At 42.5% G+C, this 23,769-nt stretch overlaps 1 protein-coding gene across 1 annotated transcript in view; it reads right to left on the bottom strand.

The window, feature by feature from the left end:
* The window catches only part of RYR3 (ryanodine receptor 3), a 446,068-nt gene that overhangs the window by 30,624 nt on the left and 391,675 nt on the right, over window positions 1-23,769 (bottom strand). The window contains exons 70-83 of the mRNA XM_064291963.1: window positions 22,842-22,929; window positions 22,651-22,743; window positions 14,814-14,984; window positions 14,457-14,516; window positions 12,809-12,940; window positions 12,269-12,381; window positions 9,600-9,696; window positions 7,724-7,830; window positions 7,290-7,341; window positions 6,284-6,337; window positions 5,074-5,173; window positions 4,801-4,880; window positions 2,064-2,140; window positions 74-147 (exon numbers count right to left, since the gene is read on the bottom strand). Of these exons, the coding sequence (XP_064148033.1) occupies window positions 74-147; window positions 2,064-2,140; window positions 4,801-4,880; window positions 5,074-5,173; window positions 6,284-6,337; window positions 7,290-7,341; window positions 7,724-7,830; window positions 9,600-9,696; window positions 12,269-12,381; window positions 12,809-12,940; window positions 14,457-14,516; window positions 14,814-14,984; window positions 22,651-22,743; window positions 22,842-22,929 (1,298 nt within the window). The remainder of the gene's footprint in view (window positions 1-73; window positions 148-2,063; window positions 2,141-4,800; window positions 4,881-5,073; window positions 5,174-6,283; window positions 6,338-7,289; window positions 7,342-7,723; window positions 7,831-9,599; window positions 9,697-12,268; window positions 12,382-12,808; window positions 12,941-14,456; window positions 14,517-14,813; window positions 14,985-22,650; window positions 22,744-22,841; window positions 22,930-23,769) is intronic.

The following is a 23,769-nucleotide window of genomic DNA, read 5'->3' as shown; positions in this document are numbered from 1 at the left end:
GGCTCTAACCAGAAATAGTTAACTAAGAGTTTAATCAGGAAGACAGCGGCCTTCACATTCAGTAATCACTTACGTGTTCCTTCTTCAGTAACCATCCCCAGGCCTTCAGCTTTATTCTGCCTTTCAAATGCATTCAAGTCAAGGACACTTTTTAATAGACAAAAGAAAACATGGTTCAGGGCTATGCATACTGGGAGAATGGATTTCTAACAACAATATACCTATTGACAGGGAATATCCTGTCCTTGTATTATGCATACGTGGACTAAGTATTAGCAGTTGAAAGTCTAATGGTTCTTTGGCTTTGTGCCAAGCAATGTTGTCTCAGTGTGCCTGTAGCTCACAGACCTTGTCACATGCATGGATCAGTCAAAAACACTTCTGATGACTACGATTGTTTGCCCAGTTTGAGTAATTCATAAAGGCTTACCTAAAAGGTGGAAACCCTCTGTTTCTGAGATTTCTCAAGGGAAAGTTTACTTTAAAATGCACCAATTAATGTTTGCCTTCTACCTTTACCTACTTTCTCTAAGAATCATGAGGAATCCTGGTTTTCAGTGTTTAGGATCAATACTGACGGAGAGAGCTACAAAATTCCAGATTTCAAAGGGACAGACCCTTTTATGATAGAGATTATCATTTAGGAGCCAGTATTTTTTTTTTAATGGCTAAGATTAAGCTTTCTACAGACATGGGTGTCTAGGTGTTCTCCACTATTTTACAAGTAGTTATTAGCTTTGGAACCCTGGTAGCACAGTGGTTAAGAGCTCAGCCACTAGCCACAATAGAACCGCAGTTCGAAGCCACCAGCTGCTCCTTGGAAACCCTATGGGGGGATTCTACTATGTCCTAAAGGGTCACTATGAGTCTGGTTTGATTTTGGTTTGGTATTGTTTTTATAATCAGCAAAAAAAAAAGGGTATCTTAGAACTGTTAGAATAGGGCTAGGCTGGCTTCTAAGGGTATGTCACCTGTCCCCCAAACCATCATTATAAAGGAGTTTAGCAATATTAAATATTACAGACTACAGAACTCTTAGAAATGTAATTGAGAATTTCATGTGCAATATGGAGCTAAGAATCAGGGATCATACTGCAATATGATCATATTGCAATATTAAAAAAAAAAAAATATTAGGTACAATATTTACCTAATGAAATAAGGTTAGCAAAATTATAAAGTCCACCAAAACAAAGGATGTCCATCCTCCACATTTTCAAATGGAAAACATAATGTCCCATATTTAAGCATATTAACTGCAGGCAAATAAACTTGATAATAGTTATTCAGATTTCTTTTAGATTTCATCACAGACAATTTAAAATACATGTGAATTTTCAGAATACGTCGATACTTTTCTTAAAAAGACTGCTGGCTCATTTCTGAAATAAGCAAATATGGTAAACTTATGACTTCTGATTACATATGGTTATCTGTATGGGGTTAGTCAAGCCAGGAGGTGAAGCTTACACAACTTGGTAACATAAACTGGAAGTTCAATGCTTTGTTTTTTAGGCTATGTCAAAATGTTCCCATGTCAAGATGTACTCTGTCAAAATGGATGTGTCAAGTATGTACCCACCAGACACCTATTCAGGCTCCAAAAATCGCTAAGGATAAAGACTAACAAAGTGTCTAATGAAAACATAGCCTGGTGAATAGTGAGGATAACGTCCTCTCTTTTCCATTCTTTTCTACAAATATGTTTGAGAAGAAACTCATTGTGCATGCTTAGCTCCCAAAGAAAACAACATAACAAAAGGTGAGAAGGGCTATTAAAAAAAGGGGGGGGGGAGGCGTGTGTGTGTGTGTGTGTGTGTGTGTGTGTGTGTGTGTGTAGTGACTTACAGAGATTATATTTTTTCTCTGATTGCTATTTTCATGCAACCCTCCTGAAGCCTGGGAGAACACCCCCTATCCATTTAGCTTTCTCAGGTAGGTGACTCCTCTTTCAATAATTCTACCATAAGCTAGTTATCTTGTGACCCCTTCCTCCCTTTACCCTTGAATAGTGAAGAGTTTAAAAAAAAAAAAATGCTATGGGTGGGTTTCTCCATATTTACCTGCAAGACTGCATAAGACCAGAAAGGCTTTGAAAGAATCCAGCATCCTTTTTCTCTTTTAGGTAATCTAGCATTTTCTGCAAGGGAAAAGTAATGATAGCTATTTACCACAACTCCTGACCCTCTAAGTCATGATGGAGAAATGGCAGGCACATGACTCAGCTCCTGGCTAAGTATCAGAAGCACCTGTGGACTTAAAAAAAAAAAAAACCATACCTATATGCCTAAGCCCAGCCTCTACCTACTGAATGAAAATCTCTTGGGGTGGGCCATGTTTATATCATAAAGGCCCACTGATATTATGAATTTACTGTTTGAAACTTCTCCTACTTGGAGGACTGTGATGTAGTAATGTTTAATATTGCTGAGGGAGAAAAAAACAATCTTCGATCATTACTAGGAAGGGGAGGGATTGGGAGAGAAAAACACTAACTAGACAATGGATAAATGGTAACTTTGGTGAAGGTTAAGACAGTACATAATACTGGGGAAGTCAGCACAACTTGACAAAGGCAAGGTCATGGAAGCTTCACAGACACATCCAAACTCCCTGAGGGACCGAATTACTGGGCTGAGGGCTAGGGACCATGGTTTCGGGGCACATCTAGCTCAATTGGCATAACACAGTTTATAAAGGAAATGTTCTCTATCCAACTGTGTTGAGTAGTGTCTAGGGTCTTAGAAGCTTCTGAGAGGCCATCTAAGATACTCCACTGGTCCCACCCCATCTGGAGCAAGAGAGAATGACGAAAACCAAAGACACAGGGAAAGATTAGTCCAAAGGACTAATGGACCACAATTACCACAGCCTCCACCAGACTGAGTCCAGCACAACTAGATGGTGCCCAGCTACCACCACCGGACTGCTCTGACAGGGATCACAATAGAGGGTCCCTGATAGAGCTGGAGAAAATGTAGAACAAAATTCAAACTCAGAAAAAAAGACCAGACTTACTGGTCTGACAGGGACTGGAGAAACCCCGAGAGTATGGCTCCCAGACACCCTTTTAACTCAGTATTGAGGTCACTCCTGAAGTTCACCCTTCAGCCAAAGATTAGAGAGGCCCATAAGATAAAATGAGACTAAATGGGCACACCAGCTCAGGGGCAAGGGCAAGAAGGCAGGAGGGGACAGAAAAGCTGGTAACGGGGAACCCAAGGTCAAGAAGGGGAGACTGTTGACATGGGGTTGGCAACTAATGTCACAAAACAATATGTGTATTAATTGTTTAATGAGGAACTAATTTGCTCTGTAAACCTTCATCTAAAGTACAATAAAATAAAAAAAAGAAAGTTAAAAAAAATTGCTGAGGGAAAATCTGAATGGCTTATGCTATGAGCTTGGCATGCAGGGGCAAGGAGCTTAAGTCAATAAGGAGCATAGCTGGTTGAGAACTTAGCATCTCCTTCACAATGAGACTTTGTTTCCTTTGTTGCTGGGAAGGCAGGAACTTTGTCTGACATTAATGAAAATTTTGTTTGTTAAAAAATACAAGTCCTGCAAGAAAGGCTACAGAGAGGGGTGGCAAGAGAAGAGGGAGAAATTTATGCTATAATGGTAGTCACAGATTGGAGATTCTTGAAAGCCCTGAGATATCACTCTTGTGAATGTTAAGGTCAGTTTGAGGTTTCACCTTCCTGGGCACACAGATGTTTTTCAGCAAGAGCCTGGAGAGTCCAGGAGACATCTGTGCGTGTCTGTCTTCTGCAGCCAGTTTCAATTCAGATTGTTGAGTGAAAACCATGAATCAGGAACTCGACTGTATGCTTCTGTGTGTTTTCTTATTTAACCCTCACTGGAATGGATGAGCTCAGCTGCTAACTAAAAGGTCAGCAGTTTGAATTCACCAGCTGCTCCTTGGAAATCCTACGGGGCAGTTCCACTCTGTCCTACAGGGTTGCTATGAGTCAGAATCGACTCAGCAGCAGCGGGTTTGGTTTTTTGGTTTAGAATGGATGCGAGGAGCCCTGGTAGCACAGTGGTTAAGTATGCAGATGCTAACCGGAAGGTTGGCAGTTCAAACTCACCAGTTGCAACATGGGAGAAAGATATGGCAGTCTGCCTCTGTGAAGGTTATAGCCTTGGAAACCCTGTTCTCCTCTGGAGGACTATAGGATCGCTATAAGTAAATTGACTCAATGGCAATGGGTTTGGTTTTGGTTTAGAATGGAAGCTGTCCAACGTCAGGAGGTTTTCTTTGTATTATTCCCTACTACACCCCCTAGAATAGAGCCTAGCAAACAACTGTTGAATGAATGAATGAATGGAGGGAAGGAAGGACAAACACCAACGCAGTAGGTGAGTGGGATTATCAACCCCACTTAACAATTGAGCTCCTTGATCACAGCAACACAACTAAATAAGTGAAAGGACTAAAATAAACACTTAAGGCTTAGGACTCCAATTACACAGCTGCCTGCCTGAAAAAGAAACTTCCCCTAGAGTTATGTTTCTGCAGAAAATCATGTAATGATGAAAAAACTAAACCTTTTTTTTTTTTTTTAACTCTGGTAAAACCTTTTTATCGCCTACACACATTTGTCTGTAGACTTCCAGCGCTGATTCTGTCTGTGCTCCCAGCTACTCTGATAATTGGCCACCAAAGACAAACACAAGCCAAACTGATTCTAGGTGGCTGCCCTCTGCAGCAGATTCAACACCTCTTCCCTCAAGTATGACATTTATCAAATTGAAATACCACTGGCACTCTACCAAACCTCCATGAGTCCCCATTACCTGTTGTACACTAGTGTTGCCTCCATTCAGAATGGCGATGCCCAGCTTCAGAGTCTCAACCACCATAGGGCTCATCTCACCTGCCATGGTGAAGATGCAATTGAATCACCAAGGAAACAAAGGGTCCATCATGCCTATGGGCTTCATCAAGCCCAAGCCCATTGCCAACAAGTCAGTTCTGACTCATATCAAGGCTGTTTAATAATGACTTATGTCATTGTATGATATATCTATGGTAGTTACACGGGCCCAGCCAAGAATCACGGAAATCACCTTTGCTGGCACTTATCATCTGGAGGACCATCTCAGCAGCACCCCGCTCATGCAGCCGGGCTTGCTGATAAAGCGTTTTCTGCTTCTCCATCTCTTTCTCCTGTGGGAAAAAAATTACAGGGGAAAACTCTGTTAACCCCTTTCTCAGGGAATCCACTGTGGTGAGGTAAGTTGAGAGAGAGAGAAACTTTGGTTACGTAAGGAAAGCAACATGTGTAATTTTTGAGAAAGCACATTTCTGATATTTATTTTCTGACACTACCTAGGGTTTCAAAACAGTTCACCCATAATTCACTCATATTTTGATGATGAATTTTCCACTTTTTGTACTGACAGATATCACAGTCTATTCTCCTTTGATACTTATAGGAAGTACCCCGAGATTAGTATATGTTTATCTTTAGTGCTACGTCATATGGGGAAACCTCCTAGGGATCAATGGGAGTGTACCTGTCTGAATTAGGAAACACCCACTTGTGTAGAATGCTCCAAATTTAGTTAACAGCGACTATCTACCAAACGTGGGTTACTAGAGTGACAAGGCTTTCCAGAGCTGTAGTTACATTAATTTACTTTTACTGTTGTATACTTTTTCTATAAAAGAGTAAAAGTTAACTAAGATAGTTGAATTTGGGGAGGTTCAGTGGTTCTCCGTGGCCTCAAAATCAAAATGACTGTCACTTTTCATTTACAGACTACTCATCGCCGTTGAGTTGATTCTGACTTATAGTGACCCTATAGGACAGAGTAGAACCGCCCCATAGGGTTTCCAAGGAGCACCTGGTGGACTTTTGGTTAGAAGCCGTAGCTCTTAACCACTACGCCAGCAGGGTTTCCTAGTTACAGAATAGTAGTGCAAAATCCAGCCCAGTATTTCCATTACTCTGATTTTTAATTTTAGGGTAAGTGGGAATTTGTACTTCTCTGGCTCCTCTTATGATACTTGGGTAAAAGTATAAAGTTTCCCACAAAAACAAAACTAGTGCAATGGTATGCCGATTGACTGGTGGCTTGCTCCTCTAGTTGGGCAGATAGACAGGCAGACAACAGAAGCACAGCTGATAGGTGTGCTTCATCAAGGCAGATCTGCCAACTCAGATACACATGGTGGGTGGGGGAACCACACATGCTAAAATCAGCATCCACTTCTGGAGGCCCGGCTTGTTGGCCTTGGAGAGGGGCCCCGTTTTCAATCTTAGTGAAAACTTACTTCAAATGTTTTTTCCTTGTCTTCCTCTTCTTCATCTTCCCCATTCTGACAACTCTGGATTCCGTGGAGAACAGGAGGCAAGAGACAAACAGCCAAATCAAAGGCGAGTCAAGTAAACAAAACTCTGCTGTACTGTGTAAGGGCAGGGGACAGGGCACAATCCACAGGCAGCTCAGGGACTCAGCACTTGGTAAAGCCAGGAACATTCTGACCATTGCAGGGCAACATAACATTCTAAATGCCATATTTACAGTTACCAAGGGTTCAGATCTGGGAACACCAAGATCAATTAATCAATGGGAATCTATTTGTTTTAACCACAAGCCTTAACGCTTCTACCTAGTAAAGTTTTGGTATAAATGGAGAGACAGGAGTGATGGGAGCTGTCCCTTTCTAGACGTAGAACCCAGCGCTAGGCAATAAGACTGGGGACACCAGGGCCATGAATTCTAAAGTGTCCCTTCCCACTGTGGCCCTGGGGAGCAGCTGGGTGAAGGAGTAGGTACCCCGTGCTCCAATGGAGCCGCCCTCCTGCCCAACACGATAGTTTTCCATTGGAGAAGGAGCACTTTCCTAATCCACTCAGTCTTCCAGCAGTCCCATCCCTCTAGGTGACACAGAGACACCATCTCTGGTTACTTGGCCTCTTCCTGAACACTGGGATCTCCCTTTAGTTTCTAGCCCTGTTTATAAACGTACTGTGTACTTCCTCCACCTGCAGATATGTTTGAACTGTTTGACGTGTTCTGAACATTGACTGAAAACACAAAGATAGTCTGTATGCATCAGCTTCATTACCTGGCTTTAGCACTGTTATGTGAACCTAGCCCCCAGCACCCACTAAGGTTTCCTTAGGGGGATGGTATAGTGGATTCCTAAAGCCATCCCTATGGCACATGGACTGTCCAATGACTGGAGCCTAGGTCTTGACTGAGTCTCAGCACCACAGTTCACACGTGCCTGAAGACAGAAAGAGTGCGATAGTGGGCCGAAAACCCAGGTGTACCTTGGCCATCATGCTGGAATAGGAGGTGTACAAAGGATCATCTTCCAATTTGCTGGAAAGAATGGAGGAAATATTTAGCAGGTTACTTTGTTGACTCAGCAAAAACAAAAACAAAAAAACTAGTCATCTTAAATGATATGTAACCCAGTGTATTTAGAAACCCCCTCCCCAACCCCAATTCTTAGAACCCACTCTGAAAATGTGAATCACTTTTGGCTTGACATATAATTCAGGGTTGAGGGTTGCTGTTTCAGGCTGCTTAATCTCCAGACTCAGTGTCTGGTATTATGATGAGAGGGTTGTGGCTTGATGTTGTCTCCTTGGGTGTTTTTTGACAGCCAATAATAAGGCAGCAAGGGGGGCACTGCTCAAATGTGGCATCCCCTCTCCACCCACTGCCATCTGCAAGAGGAAGGTTTGGTGGAGATGCTGACCTCCTCTCAGTGAGTGCGTTGCGACTAAAGTGGAGAATGATCTGATGAAGTGGGTCTGGTGGCTTTTCCATCTCTTCCTCCTCCTCCTCTTCCGCCTTGGGAGATTTCTACACAAACCGACAGAGACAGGCTTTAGGCATGTGTCTCAGCATGTGCCATGCAACTGCATGCGAAACAGAGACGGTCAAGTGCAAGGCACAGACTGCATCAGACTAAAAAGCACAAAAAAGAAACCACTATGTCATAGATTCATTTCAGGATAGAAGCCCTAAGGATGCAAGGCTTGGGACAGATACATATTTTTTTCAGCCAATCAAAGAAACATTCTAATTAAAGGTTAAAAGAAAAAGAAAAAGCCTGGTCACAGGGGAGGAGTTACTGTTTCCAATCAGCAGAAATCTCATGCAAGTTCTGGGCACCCCAGTTCAGGAGGGAAACCCTAGAGTCACTCAAGAGACTGGGTCTCCCAGGCCAACATCTGAAATTTCTCCTGGAGATCCGGGCTAGAGATAACGGTGGAGTAAGAGCTACCAAATACTGTGGCTATTTTGTGTCTAGTACTGCTCTGGATTCAACCCAGAAAAACTCTCTTTCCTAACTTCACTCAATTCTAAACATCTTTTTGCTCCCAAGAGATGCTATCCCAAAGCTGCAAGCCTTGCAGTTTCTGCTCTTATCAAATCTATTCTCTATTTCCTTTTGTGGAAAGGGAGATAGCAGCTAGTGCCTGAGGTAAAAGTAAATTTTCTAGTCAGCGGCAGAGCCAGCAGGGTGGACCATATTTGGTAAATTGGTGCAAACTGCATAGGTTGCGTGAATGGTTCAGAAGACTCGAGGGCCAAAGTGATGCTCGTTGTCAGGCTCACAGGAATCACAAAACCGGGAAAACCAAGGAACTCTCTTTCTCACCAACAGGAATACATGAAAAGAATAAAAAGCATGAAGACAAATGAAAAAAAAAAATGGGTGGAAATTGAAAGAATTTAAATAAAAAGGGGAGGGAAGAGGAAAGGAAACAGAGAAAGACAGGGAAAGGTAGAAAGAGAAAGAAATGTGGAAAAAGGTGAATATGAGAACCACAGGCAAAGCTAATGGAGAGAATAAGTGAAAAGAGAAAAAGATTAATAGGGGAGAGAAATGAAGACAAGGAGAAAAAAGAACCAAGGGCTAGCCAAGGGAGAGGAGGGTTTATTTTCCCTTTGAACTAGGAGGAGGCTCTGGGGTGCTTTTGCAATGAGCTATTCTCCCTCTTGCGTGCCATTTTGAGTGGCTGTACCTGGTTGCATAGTGGTTAAGAGCTACAGCTGCTAACCAAAAGGTCGGTGCTTCGAATCCACCAGGCGATCCTTGGAAACTCAATGGGGCAGTTCTGCTCTGTCCTACAGGGTAGCTAAGAGTCAGAATCGACTTAATGGCGAGTTTAGAGCATGAAGTCAGTGAGAGACAGAGCATGCCAAATTTGCTGAAGGGTCAACCAAAGACATGTGAGATGCAGGAAAGGGATACAGGTGCGCCTTTTCCAAAGCAGAGTTATTGACTGGCAACACAGGCCCTAGCTGGTGTGGCCTCCTGTAACCAATGGTGCTCAAAACTTCCCTTAGCATTAAACCCCCATGGCATGGTTGTGCATCCCGAGAAATATTAGTTGTTAATGATGACGATGAGGAGGATGACAATAGTGCTAGCACCTCTAAGGGTAAATTCATCCTTTGGCTTTTATGACCATTAGCAGGGCCTCCACTGAGAATTTATACAGTTAGTTCATTTCAAATTTATACACTCAGTTCTTTGTGAATGCTTAACTAACGCACACACATGAATACAAAAATCAGATTCACTCACACCCATGTCTCCTCCCAGTTGAGTCAGTACTTACAGCCAAATCCTGTACTAGTTTCTCTTCAAAGGAATACTCCTCTGTTTCTATCCAAAATCTCTGATAGCCATGGAGGAAGAGGTTAATAGAGCGGTGCCTGAGCGGAAGGGGTGAGAGTGAGGTCAAGAGGGATCCATGGAACACCTTATTTTAGTTTGGGCGATAATGGTTAGTAAGCAGGACAGTCTTTTGTACAATTCTTATCTTCTGATTGGTCAGGGTAGCCAGTAGCAAACCATAGCATTAATTTCAGAGAAACAAGAACCCTCTAACATGGCAGTTCCTGTATACCTGGAACACCTTCTGAAAATAACAATGGTTAGTACAAGACATGGCTGTAATTGTAATCAGTCCTACCCTAATCTCACAGAGCCTTTACATTTCCCCTCTAATGAGAAATAATTCATTAGACCAAGTAATGGTCCTGAAGTATTCACTTAATAAGGCAAAAGTTGCTCCTTTTGGCCAATTGTCTGTCCAGATAATCCAGTCCAAATCAGGCCGATGGTGAGTGGTTCTGTTCCAGATATATGGAAAAGGGCAAAGGATTGCTTCTTTACAGGGTCTCCAAAGCACCACACCAGCAAGGTGTTCCAGTTTTCACTTAGGAAGACAAGACGTGGTCATGCTGTGCTCATTAACGTGCCTTCTGTGGGCCTCCTGGATTCTAGCTGTGACCTTAGTATATGACCTTGGTATCTGGGAACACTGAATAACCAGCATTAGCCACTTGTTCCCTATAAACCAGGATTGACTTCTGGGAATATTAGCCACTGAACAGCAGTTGTGTTTACCAAATGTGATGAAGGTGGTGAGGCGGGAAAGAGAGAAAAGGAAGATGAAGGTCAAGACCAGAGTCATCAAGACCTGGTCTTGGTTTCTGGTAGAACAGAGCTTTTGTCATCTTTCTTCAAAATCTGACCAATCAGAATTCTTTTAAAAAAAAATTGTACAAATTTGTTTTTATGATAACGTTAAATCATGGTCAACAAAGGAGGAGTATGGAGAGAATGAACAGATCTCTTCACAGTTTACATTACCATTAAAACGAATATAAGCCTGTCATACTGAGTTTTTTCATTAACCTTTTCCAGCCAAACCCGTTGAAAGGTGCTCAGGAAGAAATTGTTAATTTTGTGTCTGGAGAAAAGCATACATGTTTTCTTTTAAAAACTAACATCAGAGAAACAGTTTCCACATAATAAAACATATCCTCCCTTTAGCTTTTTAGTTGGGAAGATTCCATGTAGTTTAGATCAACACAAGATGGGGAAGAGGGGGGGTCTACACCATCAGCTTCTTAGTTTTATTTTATTGTTTCTGCTGTGAAATCTACTTGGAATCCTCATTGCCAGGGACAATAACCAGGGCAACCCCTCTAAAACAACCAGGTTGGGGTAGGGGCCATGTTACATCATGACATAATGAATCCTGGACTTACTATTACCCATATGGAAGTAGAGTTGTTGAAGGAGCAGTCACAACATGAAAGGACGACATTTTCAGTGGATTTAGAAAAAATGCTTATTTTTGAGGAATGTAACTCCTGCCTAGCAGGCCTGGCCCCGGAGACCTGTGCTTAGAGCTGAGCCCCTCCACAGGTCAAATGAGCACAGCATCATGTGTGGATCTCCGGGTGAGGACACACCTATGATTTAAACGTTGAAGAAGCAGAGGCTGATAAATCAATCACCAACTTTGTTTGTTGATCATAGTCCCAGCCTTACCCACTCTACAATCAGTCTGAGGATAGGAATGTTGCCACATGACCAAAGACACTGAGTCAGTCTTGGTGGCCAACTCTATCCCAGCCTGTGTGCGATACTTTCCTATGTTAACATAGGACATGTGTTCACACACATTTCAGAAAAACCTTCACATATTTTTTATTTCAAAGTATGGGCTGAAACACCTAGATAAAGGCATCATGCCCAGACTGGCCTCTTGGGGCATCCATAGTCAATGCCCTTTCTTCATCTTGAAGGCAAATACACTGTGCTAAAGGATTCTCTGGTGGTGCAATGGTTAAGTGCTCAGCTGCTAACCAAAAAGTCAGATGGCTAGAACCTACCAGAAGCTCCATGGAAGAAAAGGCCTGGCAATCTGCTCCCATAAAGATTTCAGCCTAGGAAACCCTACGGGGCAGTTCTTTTCTGTCCTATAGAGTCACTATGAGTTGGAATCAACACGAGGGCACCGAACAATAAAGGGTTCTCAAGTTACATTTCCATACCTACTTAGGAAACCTTGTAATTTTGGTGCCAACCACATGCCTGCACAGAAAAAATATTGTTTGCCCCTTTGATGGAATTTGGGGTAAAGTATTTTAGAAAACAGTTCCCTCTTTAGTCAGCCCAAAAGTCTTTACAGCCTCACAAAGACTCCCACCTCAGCAAGGTAGAGAGCCTCCAAACCCCCACTTGGCTGACTTCACAGTACAAAATGGCAAGCTGAGGCATGCATGGGCATGAGGGAGTCTCATCTGGTCTCAGTTTTTATGCTCACCTTGATTGCCTCAGCAGGAATTACACTACATGCAGACGGGACACAGACTCCAATTTCTACCCCTTGCATTATGAATGTCAGGGCCAGAAGAGAGCACAGCTGTAGGAGGATACTTAGTTCTCATCACTGGCTCAAAGGCCAGAATAAAATGAGAAAGTAATTACCTGGGCAAGTTGTAGAGAGGAGCCATCCTGAAACAGGCCACCACTGCCCGTTTCCGTTGCTTTGACAACAGTTTGTGCCAGACTGCTTTCTTGGACCTCAAGGGCTGTTCCACCTGAGAAGACAGCACATGGTTAGGTTCACACTAGACTGATCTTCTGGGTGGCAAAGGATGTCACCTAAAGCCCAGAGTCCTCAACTCTGCAAGAATTGTGGCTTCTCAACTATAGACAGCAAAATGTACCTAGCAGCAGAGGTCTAAGGTTTTCTTCCTTTTCCCAACTGCTTTTGGACATTTATTATAAATGGATATGGGGCTTGAATGAGTCATTTGAGTTAATGACAAGAATCTATCTGGAAGACACTGGGAGGCATAAGAATTGAGAAGTGTGCTACTATAAGGAACCAAGATGATACTTGGGGGATGATTCTTGTTTTCTGTCCTATGACAGCACTTGTAACTGAGAGCTGACTGTGGCTAGAAGCTTTGTATTCTCCAGGGTGGTGCTGTTGCCTCACTACTCAGGGAAGTTGTACCTTACCTGCTCCAGGTGAAAGACAGCTGCTGAAATTCTCTGCACGCGCTCCACTGTCTTTTCTGGATTGGAAGGTTCTTCACTCTTCAGAACATCCTTGTAGAGATTCAGTTGCCATTTTACAGCTGGGTCATCAGACTAAAAATTGAAGCATACCTATGAGATGAGCAACGCTCTTTTACCTCTTACAATTAAAAAAAAAAACAAAAAACTTCTAATCTGAGCCTAATTCCAGAGTAACCAAGAATCTTGTCTCTTATACTTCCTTCTCACTTTCTCTATTGTATTCTTATGGAACACCTGTAGATGTTATGTAGGAACTTCTCATTTTAGCCTCCGTGTCCCTTAACTCTTCTATGTTCCATCACTTTATTTTTCTGTGCTGCATTCTGAATGATTTCCTTAAATCAATTTCTAATTCATAGACTCTCTTTTCAGCTGTGTCTAGCCTATTTCTTAACCCACAAATTAAGTTTTTAATTTCAATGACTATTTATTTTTAGAACTACTATTAGGTCTTTTTCAACTCATTCTCCTCCCTTTTAAAAAATAACATTCAATTCTTATTCTATGGATTCTATTACTATCTTTGTCTCTTTAATTATCTCAACCACACTTACTTTAAAGTCCTCTTCTCTAGTTCCTTAGGCCTAAATTCTCCCTGTTGTTGCATTTGCTGACTCTCTAATGGTGGTGGATTTCCTTTGTATGTGCCTTAAAATTTTTTTTATGTGAGCAGGAAGTTTTATTTACTGGCATTTCAGCCCATATTCTAGAGTGGAGACTTTCTGTGCAGTTTCATGATTTTCTTCATTCCAGGCTAATTTTATGTAACTTTCTTGCTCTGCATTGATGCACAGCATGAGTAATTAGGCCTCAAAGTCCTCTTCCTTTAAGGTTATTAGAAAGTTGAGCCCCTGAGATAAGTGTCTGGTCCAGAAAATTCTACGGCCCCAACAGCATGGACTTCTTCCCATTACCATGATTTAGAGTGTCTTCTTGTTTCTGGCACTTGGGATTTCTTTTTAATGCCCCCTTTTTTTCTGGAATATTTTATCTACTACTATTTCAAGTGTTTGGGTTGAAAAGGGGCTTTTTGTTTCAATGTAGTCCTCCATCTTAGTGTACAATGTAGCTGAGGAAAAACTTGTTCAGATTTACAGGCTTGGAAATATCTCAAATTGCTTTCTAAAATAAAAGTCTGTCTCTATTTTTTTTTTTTATTATACCAACTCGGGGATAGAATTATTTTGTTGAAAAATCTCTCTAGAGTAAGGAGTGCTAAAACTTCCCCCAGGTGTCTGTCTCACTGTTTAACAAACCTCAGGGTCAGAAAATGCTGACACCTAATCTAAATTCCTCCTGCTATGTCTTGGTGGTCACATAGGGGGAGGTGGGAAGACACGTTTTATTGGCTGCCTCTTTGCATTCTCCTTGGAACACCAAAGGAAGAAACAAAAATTAAGGGCAAAAAACAAAAATTAATGGCAGAGAGCTATTCCTGCCAATTAAATACACCAGCACACTTAGACAGTTTTTAGAACACATTTTAAAAACATGAGTAAACTAAGTGGAAGAATGGTGCCCTATAAAAAGGTGCCCTATAGCCAGAGGAAAAACCTGTTGAGTTCCCATTGTCTTCCTGTGGCATTACCTTTTCCTGCAAGTGCAAGTTATTCCGTAGGTGTTCCTTGACCTCTTCATCTGTGTCCCTCTGGAAAGAGATGTTAAATTGTATTCCTAGATGTCACTATGGAAATGTAAAGCAGAGTAGAGGGATATACGGACAGTTTTGCTGGGATAGAACAAAAGAAGAGAAATTACAAAGACTTGTCCCCAAAGGCATGGTACTGATAAATTAGTTTTAAGAATGAGGGCACGTTTCTTCTGTGTACCTTGGTCTCTGTCCGTCTGCCCCAGGGAATGAGGGAGAACCAAACTTTTAGGGGCTGGGCACTATCACTAACACCACCTATATATAACGCTCAGCCGATGCAGATGGATGGCTTACGTAGCTGTATCGTGATTTTGCAAGGGAGATCAGCTCCTGGTCACCTGGGGTGCACATATTCAAACCAATGGGCAGCATTTTCTTGAGTGCAGCCACGATGAGGGAGGTCTGGATAGAATAGAAGTCTCCCCTCCGCTTTGTCTTCTTCCGTTCTTGGTCCTGTCCTCCAGACTAGGAGATGATGTTAAAAATAAACAGAGAGGGGCTCAGTGATTCTCTGAAAGGATTGCCTCATCTCAGAGGCAGCCAGCCTCCTGGTGGCCCTGTCAGTACAGGTGGGGCCTCACTACCTTTCAAAGGACAGTCAAAGGAGTGTTGTAAACAAAGATGAGGCAGGTGGCCATGAAAGACTGGCCCTCACCCTGCGCCTTCTTGTGCACACACACACAGAACCACACGACTAGACACACACCACAAACATCTACATGTCCCTGCTCACTCACTTCTTGACCAAATGAACAAATAAATTGGTGTTTCTCAAAAGGAATGATTTGGTAATTGACAAAATGACCCCAGGAAATAACTGAGATTCTGCTGCTTGGGAGGCAATAAAAATGTGGAAGAGCATCTGCCATGGAATTACAACCCTGTGTTTCCAGGGCTGGATCTAGTGTTTTGGAGCAGCGGCATCCTGTTCCCACCCTCCCCCCAACAAGGCAGTGCAAACTCTCTAGGGAAAGAAAATTCTATAATAGGGCTTCTTTGTGGTCTGACTGGGGAAAGTTAAGGGTAAAACTGAAGACAGGAGAGAAAGGAACTCCCCAAGTCTGTGAGAGTTCTGTCCATTTTTTGCTTATATCTTCATCCCTTTCAGAGAGGGTTTATCCACCGAAGTAGTAGCTTTAAGAGAGGAATCCAATGCACTGGTCTATGGCAACTCCAGGCAACCAAGAGCCCTCAGCATCCATAACACATGGTGGGCATAGGTGGATTCAAGGAGACAAGGCACTTCATGATTGCAGGTTCTGAAAGGGCAAAGCTGACCACATGGGGCTTCTTTTAAAGGACTTTGCCTCAGCTGCATGGGCACTTGCTGGAAGCGGGCAGCCAGAAATTGAGAGCATGAAATGAGGGCCCAAGAGGGAGAGGAACCTTGTGCTCACCAAAGCTTTGCTTTCTGAAACGCCCATGGAGTGTCTGTAGCAATGAGGTGGCAGCACTATGGTTCACAATGACAAACTGACCCAGTGCCTGGGGAGCAGTGGGGAGACCAGAGCTCCCCTGGAACTAACAAACAAGACCTGGGATTCCTGGACTGAGGCAGAATTCAGTTTTGGGGGGATTGGCTTCCCAAAGAGAAGAGTAGGGTGAGAATTAACACTGCCTTGGGTTGATCTCTTTAAATTACTTTCCCAAGTGTGAAAGAGGTTTATAATTATCAATAGACACTCTTGAAAAGCATGGGATTTCTTTCACCAAACTTGTGACAGCTGTACGTTCAGGTGGTCATGCCTCATTGAAGCCCCTGAAGGCTGACTGGCCAAACCACGCCAGGCAGTCCTACTGGCTGCAGAGGTATTTTGTACCCAATGCTCCAAAACAGCAAGTCAGCCCCCAGGTCAACAGTGGGAGGGGCAGTGAAAGATATGAACAAGGGGGAAGAAATGAGATCAAGAGAAGAAGGCTTCTGGTGTTCCAGAATGCAGCAGAAAGTGACAGCTGGTTCACACCAAGGCTATGAGAGTTATGACTATCCTTTACTGAGCACTTGGCTAGGTTCCTTACATGTTCTACCATCAGGTGCAGGATTGTAAATACTGTGCCTAATGGCAAAACTCATCTATGGTCTAAATTACCCTTGAAAATCCTTCATATCATGCACAAATGATAGAACCTGGTTTTGTGTATGAAAATTATGTAGTACTCGGTATGTATCAATGTAAAATGCCAGTGGTAATATGCAGCATGCAAGAGTAAATGTGCAAAATTTTACTAAGCAGACTTGATTACAGATTTTAAATTATTTCTTGCTCACTCTTTTTTACTTAGTCAATCTCATGTTCTGATCACAAAAGGTAAATACTACATATATGATGTGGCTCTAATGTGCCTACTACTTACATAAAACAATTCTAATCCTAACAATTCTGGGATATTAACAAGTGAGTTTTATAAATGAGAACATAATGCTCAGAGGAGTTTATTCAGTTTTCCAAGATCACACAGCAAGTAAGAGTCTGAGCCAACATCCAGACCCAAGTCTATCTTGCCATGGCTCCATTTTCCTCTTCTGACTAAGGCTGTATATAACCTGGCTCCCGAATGTCTCCCTTTTCCCTGCCATATACCTCAGGCAGAGGGCTTGGGACAGTGGCAGCAGATACACATGAATGAACAGAAAGATAAAGTTTTTCCCAGTGATACTCTGCAGGCGTAACTTGAAAATTGTCCCAGTATTTATTCTACCACGTGGACATTTTATACAAAAATTCATGGTTTTCTACAATTTCAAATCTTTGAATTCAGTCCTTGGAAAACTCTCTTTGAGTCATGAAAGCCTTGTCCAAGAGGCAGAACAAGTATAGTATGTAAAGGACTGGGACTACTGACAGTAGGGCTTCTGACCCTGCTGTGGTATTGTGAAGGAGTGGGTCTCTCGGGCCCTCAAAGCCTGTCAGTTGTCCCTATCTCTGCTAGTGTGGTGGCTGCAGAGAGGGCAGCTGAGGAAGGGAGCAGAGATAGCAAGGAGACCTCGGTTAGGGTGAGGCTTGGCTGGCTTCCCCGGCTTCCCCATTCCAAGGGTGGGTAGGCCTACATTCATTCTTTGACAGGCAGTTGTCTTCCCTGGAGCAGGCCTGGAGGACCTCCAGGTGGGAAAATCCATTCTGTACCACCCCCATGGTGATCACAGTGCAGAGGGTGGCCAAAGCCTGGCACCTCTACTACTAGGACAGAAAAGACACGTCATGCATTTGACCTGTACCTTTACTTGCATGGCCTGTGTGGAAAGACAAAAGAAAAGAAACAGGAAGAAGAGTCAGTCAGTAAAAGCAGGGGTCCAAGGCATAAGGTACCACATGTTAGTCATAGCTTCTTAGCTCTAGTTGCTCAGCCAACACAACAGAAACCCAACCATTCTGGAAACCAGTTGGGCATGACATGAAGAATAAGTGGGGGGTTAGGATGGAGGTTAATTTGGCAATTATGGGCTTACACCCAGACCAAGCAGCCCACCTCTGCAGGAAAGGGGTTCATCTCAGAGACCAGCCTTCCAGAGTGTGTGTCACACAGAGCCAGGGTGGTCTTCAGACCTGGTCACCCACATGAACTCTCTAGATCTAAAATCTTTCCTCCTCCCACCTCCCTCTTTCTACTTTCACTACAGATAATCTTTCACATAATCAAAGACCCCCACTTCCATTCCTCCTTCCACCCACCATATTTTCACCTCCAGCAGATCTGTGGCTACAAAAACAGAGGGGGCACAGCAGAGCTAAGGGGCAATGCTTGTGCTTGTGCTAAAAAAAAAAAAAAAAAAAGGACTCTAGAAATATCTAGAAGGAGTCAGGATCACCCCACAGCCCAAAAGACAGAGCATCTCCCTTCTTGTACAGTAATTCTCTTCCTTTCTACCCAAGTTGGAACCTCTTAAATATACCTCAGTTTAAAGGATCCTTCACACTACACATTCTAATTTCATTCTTTTCATCGCACGTGGCAGCTAATCGTTAACTCGGTGCATTTTCCTAATGCTGGAAATGCTTTCAATAAGTTGGTGAAACTTCATTTTTGAAATAGAAATTTATAAATTCATGGTACTTTAACAGGCATCCTTGGTGGCACAGATGTTTAAGCATGCAACTACTAAATGCAAGGTTGGCAATTCAAATCCGCCCACAGGTACTTTGGAAGAAAGGCCTGGCAATCTACTTCCAAAAGATCACAGCCATTGAAAACCCTATGGAGCACAGTTCTACTCTGACACACATGGGGTCGTCATGAGTTGGAATCAACTTGACAGCAACTGGTTTGGTTTGATTACTTTAAAATCATTTCATTTTCCCCCATACTTTACAAACAGTAGTTTATGATCAAAGAGGTGATTTTAAATACGGTACTTAAAGGACAAACATAGAATCTTAAGGTGTAGTGGGGGGGGTTGGCTCCATACCACATGGTAGTGAATTGCCCTGAGTCTGCATGGGGAGAGCTCACTGTAGGCTTCTGAACAAAGGCGAATGAACCCTTGTAACGTGAAGGTCTTATCCTCACTGAAAGGATAAGCGAAGTAAAGACAAGTCAGCCCAACATCATATTTTAGAGTGAAAGGTGAATTTCCAGAATCAGTTTGAGAATGAGAGAACAAGAGAAAGAGAGGATAGAAAAGAGAAAGGAAAAGAGTGAAGGTTATAGGGAGAGAAGGGGGAGAGAGAGGGAGGAACAGACAGACCTGCACAAGGACAAGAACAAAAGGAATAAAAACAAAAGAGTTGTGGGTGGATGAGGGAATGAGAGGTGTGAGCAACAGGCAAGGTTTGGGCAAGAGGAAAACTCATACATGTTCCTGAATACCCTTGGAAAACTCAAAGGTTATCTTCTACTAAAATATTCTCTCTCTTTTTTCAATACACTGAGATCATGCTCCATGGGGTAGAGTGGCTTTAAACAATGAGGCTCTTTAATATTCCTGCATCACAATTATTTTTATTTTATTGTTTTTAAACTTGGTCAAGGAACTGGCATTTCTTGGACTAAACACATTCTAACTTACCATTCCCCTCCAAGGAAGCTGCTGCCATTTTTCCAGAAAACAAAACAAGTTTAAAAAACAAAACAAAAACACTTGCTCAGCTTAGTTACATTTAGTTGAACATATATTTGCAAACTGGTGTTATATAAACAAAATATACAATGAGCCACCCCACCCCCCACCCCCACCAAACAATCTGCTTTAGCTGCCAGAAAAATAGCATCTCTTTAAATTGACCTTCAGTTAATGAAGTATGAACAGCTTTGCCCACTGGATAGTTTCTCCACTTCCTTTCTATTCACAATGGCATATGCAGTGTGTGTGGGCATGCGGCATTCATGTATGCATACCTCCACAAAGGCTGCCATATGCACTGAAGCCAATCTCATGTATACAACACCAGAATTCAATTAAGAGTGGAGATAAAGGCAAGCACAGGTGACAGGTGACCATCTGGATCAGGTAGTAGAGAGAATATCTAATTGCAGAAAGGCAAAGGCAATGGGGATTCAACCCACTCGTGGCCCCTTAATGAATGTGTAGCTCTGCATCCAAAGAAGACCAGAAATGGCTATGAAAGTTGCTGTTTTTTGGAGGCATAGTAGCTCCCTGCTTGAAATAATACACTGCATTTATGCAATGTTATCTGTCTAGAGATGCTGTTCAAAACTGCCTTTTAAACACAGCATCCTTGAGAAGCTAGGAGAAGTAATACGCTCAACCCCATTCTACAGATTGAGACACTGAGGCACAGAATTGTTGCATGACTAATGCAAGGCCATCTTTCCAGTCGACAGCCGGCCTATGGGTAGGACTTAGCTTCCTTTCAGTCTCCAGTCATACTACTATTCCCTGTGTCTCAACGGAAGCAATAGAAACAATACTCATTACCCTGTGGTAGCATCTAGGGAGCACCATTACACTGTATCTTTGGCCCTATCCCATGTGGCTCAGAAAGAACTGGCATAAGTGTTAACAGAGATGGAACTGTAATTGTTCCTGCAGAGTAACCTTACCAACGGGGAAGACACACAGATTCTGAAAATGACCATCCTCTGATGAGACAAACATCCCTTCTTCATTCAGTGATATAAATGAACAACGTGTCAGGTTAGTTTGTTAGTAGATTAGTTTGGAAATGGCATTCTCTGTCACCTCATCTCTTTCCAAATGTAAACCCAAATACCCTGAGCATCCATTCATCATCAGAGGGTTGAGATGTCTTTGCCATTTCTGCTCATCTGGGATCCAAATACTTAGAGTTGTATCCAATTCTTTGCTACTATCCTCCGACAGTAACAATGGTTGCTAGCTGGTTCTGTTCTTGAGCCAATGGATCTACCCCAGGTTGAAGATGGCATGGAATCTGCTTGGGATTTACTGACTTTCTGTAGGTAGAGGTGTCACAGAAGAACCTGTGATGGCTAAAATAAGACCCTGCAGAGGGAACTTAAGATAAGCTAGATGTCCCTGGGAGCAGGAGTATGAAAAATGCTACTTTGTGTACCTCACATGAGCAGCAGATACGTTTGCCAAAAGTTGAAGGCAAAATGAATTTTGGAAAATTATCTAAAGCAAAAAAAGACCCACCGTAAGTTTCCTTTGCAGCAAATATTTCCTCTTAAATGTGAATATATATTCCTGATCTCTCTGTTTTATATGTGTGTAATTTTAATCAGTCATATTTTATTTTGCAGTGTATACCAGATTCTAACAATTTTTGGGATGCTATAAGAAATGCTAGCGTCAACATAGCCAAAAGGTGAACAGAATGGAAAGTTCAGAGTGATTGCAGCTGGCCAGAGCTAGTCACACTTCGTGAAGTTCCAGGTGCTGAAGTTTCATTTTCGGTGTCATACCAGCCCCCTGTCTGCAGCTCCACATACATAGGTCTCCATCACAAATGATTCTTTGGAAAGATGCCCCTAAGGGCGGGCTTCACTACAAACCCATGATTCTCATCTTTCCAGAACTGATTTTCACTTCTGAGGGTCCCCATACACACTTCACCTTCATGTTTCTCAAAGGCAGCACTGTACCAGCAATGAGAGAGATGCACATCTCAGGTATCACGTGTCATGCATACTTGACATATATAGTCAACCCTCATTGAGGCTTACTTCTCAGGGGAACAGAGTCAAGGGTGAGCCATAACAGCTGGTAACAAAACATCACACTTAAGCACAGTATTTTTATGCAAATAACATGTGCCTTCCATGTTTGTTTGCCAACTATGCCCACCCCCCACAAGGTATTTTCATAAAGGCCACTATGCCAATTTTTCACATGTTGCTGTAAAAAAAAAAAAATTAGCATACTGAGCTTACAAAAACACCTCACAGCGGGAGGACACGGCTGGCAAACAAACACAGAAGGCGCATTATTTGCGTAAAAATATGGTAGGCTTTACTTTTGTATGTACGCTGGAAGGAGTGTGTCTGAAAATTCCCTCCAATCAAAGTAATGAAGTCTCACTGTGCAGAGCTGACTCAGGAAGCACTGGGAAGCCAACTGTCCCCTCTTGTATTTCCTCTCATATCTTTCCCTATATACTTTTTATTTTTTCCAGACTGATGTCCCGTATACCCTCTTTCAAACATTTCCTGTAGGGAGATGAACAAATGTTTGGGTTTCTGAGGGCAACTCCCATGGAAAATAAACACAAGGCATTAAGAGGTCAACACTGCAGAAACAGAGTAGCTATTGAATGTTCCAGATAGGAGGAAAACAAGCATAATGTAAGAGTATATGCTACCAAAATGCTCAGAGCAAGGTAATCTCAGAGTCACCAAAAGGTGGCTCTAGGCATGTGCATTTTTGGAGATTCACTACACAGGAGGTGGTTCTATTTTAAACTCACTGACAGCAGCTTTGGTTTTGGAGACCTCTCAAATGCCTCAGGCAAGCCTTGAAACTTAAATATTTTGACATATAGGCAGCTATTTATTCATAAAAATGTGATGACCATGCTTATTCGAGACCAGTTTCTTCCGGCTCAATCTCAAAGAAACAACAGTAGAGACTGTTGGTCATCATGGTTTGGCCTAAATGCAGTAAAGAGCTAATCCCCGTAAAATACAAGACACAACCAAGTCATGGCTGAGGTCAAGGTTAAAGAGTCTTTGGCGTTGATTTCTAAGGACTTACTTTTGACATCTTGCTTTTGCTGTCTCCAGTTAAAAATGCCAAATTATTAATTTCATTCTGAATCACAAAATTTTGCTCTTCCCTTTTGAAGTTCTAAGGTGGAGGGGGAAATAAGAAAGCAAACATTACAATGAAGTTTTCTGAGGTCTGTACCTTTCATCTCTAAATCCAAGGTCTACATGTGTCCTTACGTGAGATTTGCACCACAGGATGAAGACCTCTGCCACCATGCGGAAGAGCTGGTCAGAATCAGCACCGGGGCTTTTGAGCCAGTTAGATCTGGATTGAAAAGTAAATACATAAAACTCAGTAACGATTAAAATATTCATACCCTAAAATTATACCAACATTGACTGCACGCATTTATCCAGATAAAACTGTGTGCCCTTATGCAGGAGACTAAATATCAATACACTTCTTACGTGCTTAGATACAGGCATGTAATTGGCCCAGCTCTTTTTGAAAAACCTACAATAATCATTTCCATTTTACCTAAGGATTCAAGGATTATCCTAGCAAACATATGTCAGGAACTGTTATTCCTTCTCTACCAAAAAAAAAAAAAAAAAAAAATCCAAGCCTGTTGCCGTTGAGTCAAATCCGACTCATAGCAACCCTACAGGACACAGTAGACCTGCCCCATAGGGTTTCCAAGGAGCAGCTGGTGCCTTCAAACTGCCAATCTTTTGGTTCGCACCCTGAGCTCTTAACCACTATGCCACAGGCCTCTGTTATTTATCTAATGCTGTTATTAAAGAAATACCACAAGTGGATGGCTTTAACAAACAGAAATTCTCTCACAGCCTGGGAGGTTAGAAGTCCAAATTAAGGGTGCCAGCTCCAGGGGAAAGCCTTCTTTCTCTGTCAGTTCTGGGGGAAAGTCCTTGTCATCAATCTTTCCCTGACTTAGGAGCTTCTCAGTGCAGGAACCCTGGGTCCAAAGGACGAGCTTTGCTCCTGGCTATTCCTTCTTGGTGGCATGAGGTCCCTATCCCTCTGCTTGCGTCTCTCTCCCTTTATCTCTTGTAAGATAAAAAGTGATGAAGGCCAGGCTCCAGGGAAACTCCAGGCTTGTGACCTGAGTAAGGGTGTTATATTCCACTCTAATCCTCTTTAACA

This window comes from Loxodonta africana, chromosome 10 (genome assembly GCF_030014295.1).
Source record: "Loxodonta africana isolate mLoxAfr1 chromosome 10, mLoxAfr1.hap2, whole genome shotgun sequence".
Classification (NCBI taxonomy): Eukaryota; Metazoa; Chordata; class Mammalia; order Proboscidea; family Elephantidae; genus Loxodonta; species Loxodonta africana.
Note: the sequence above shows the minus strand (reverse complement) of the source record. Positions and strands in the feature narration are given on the sequence as shown.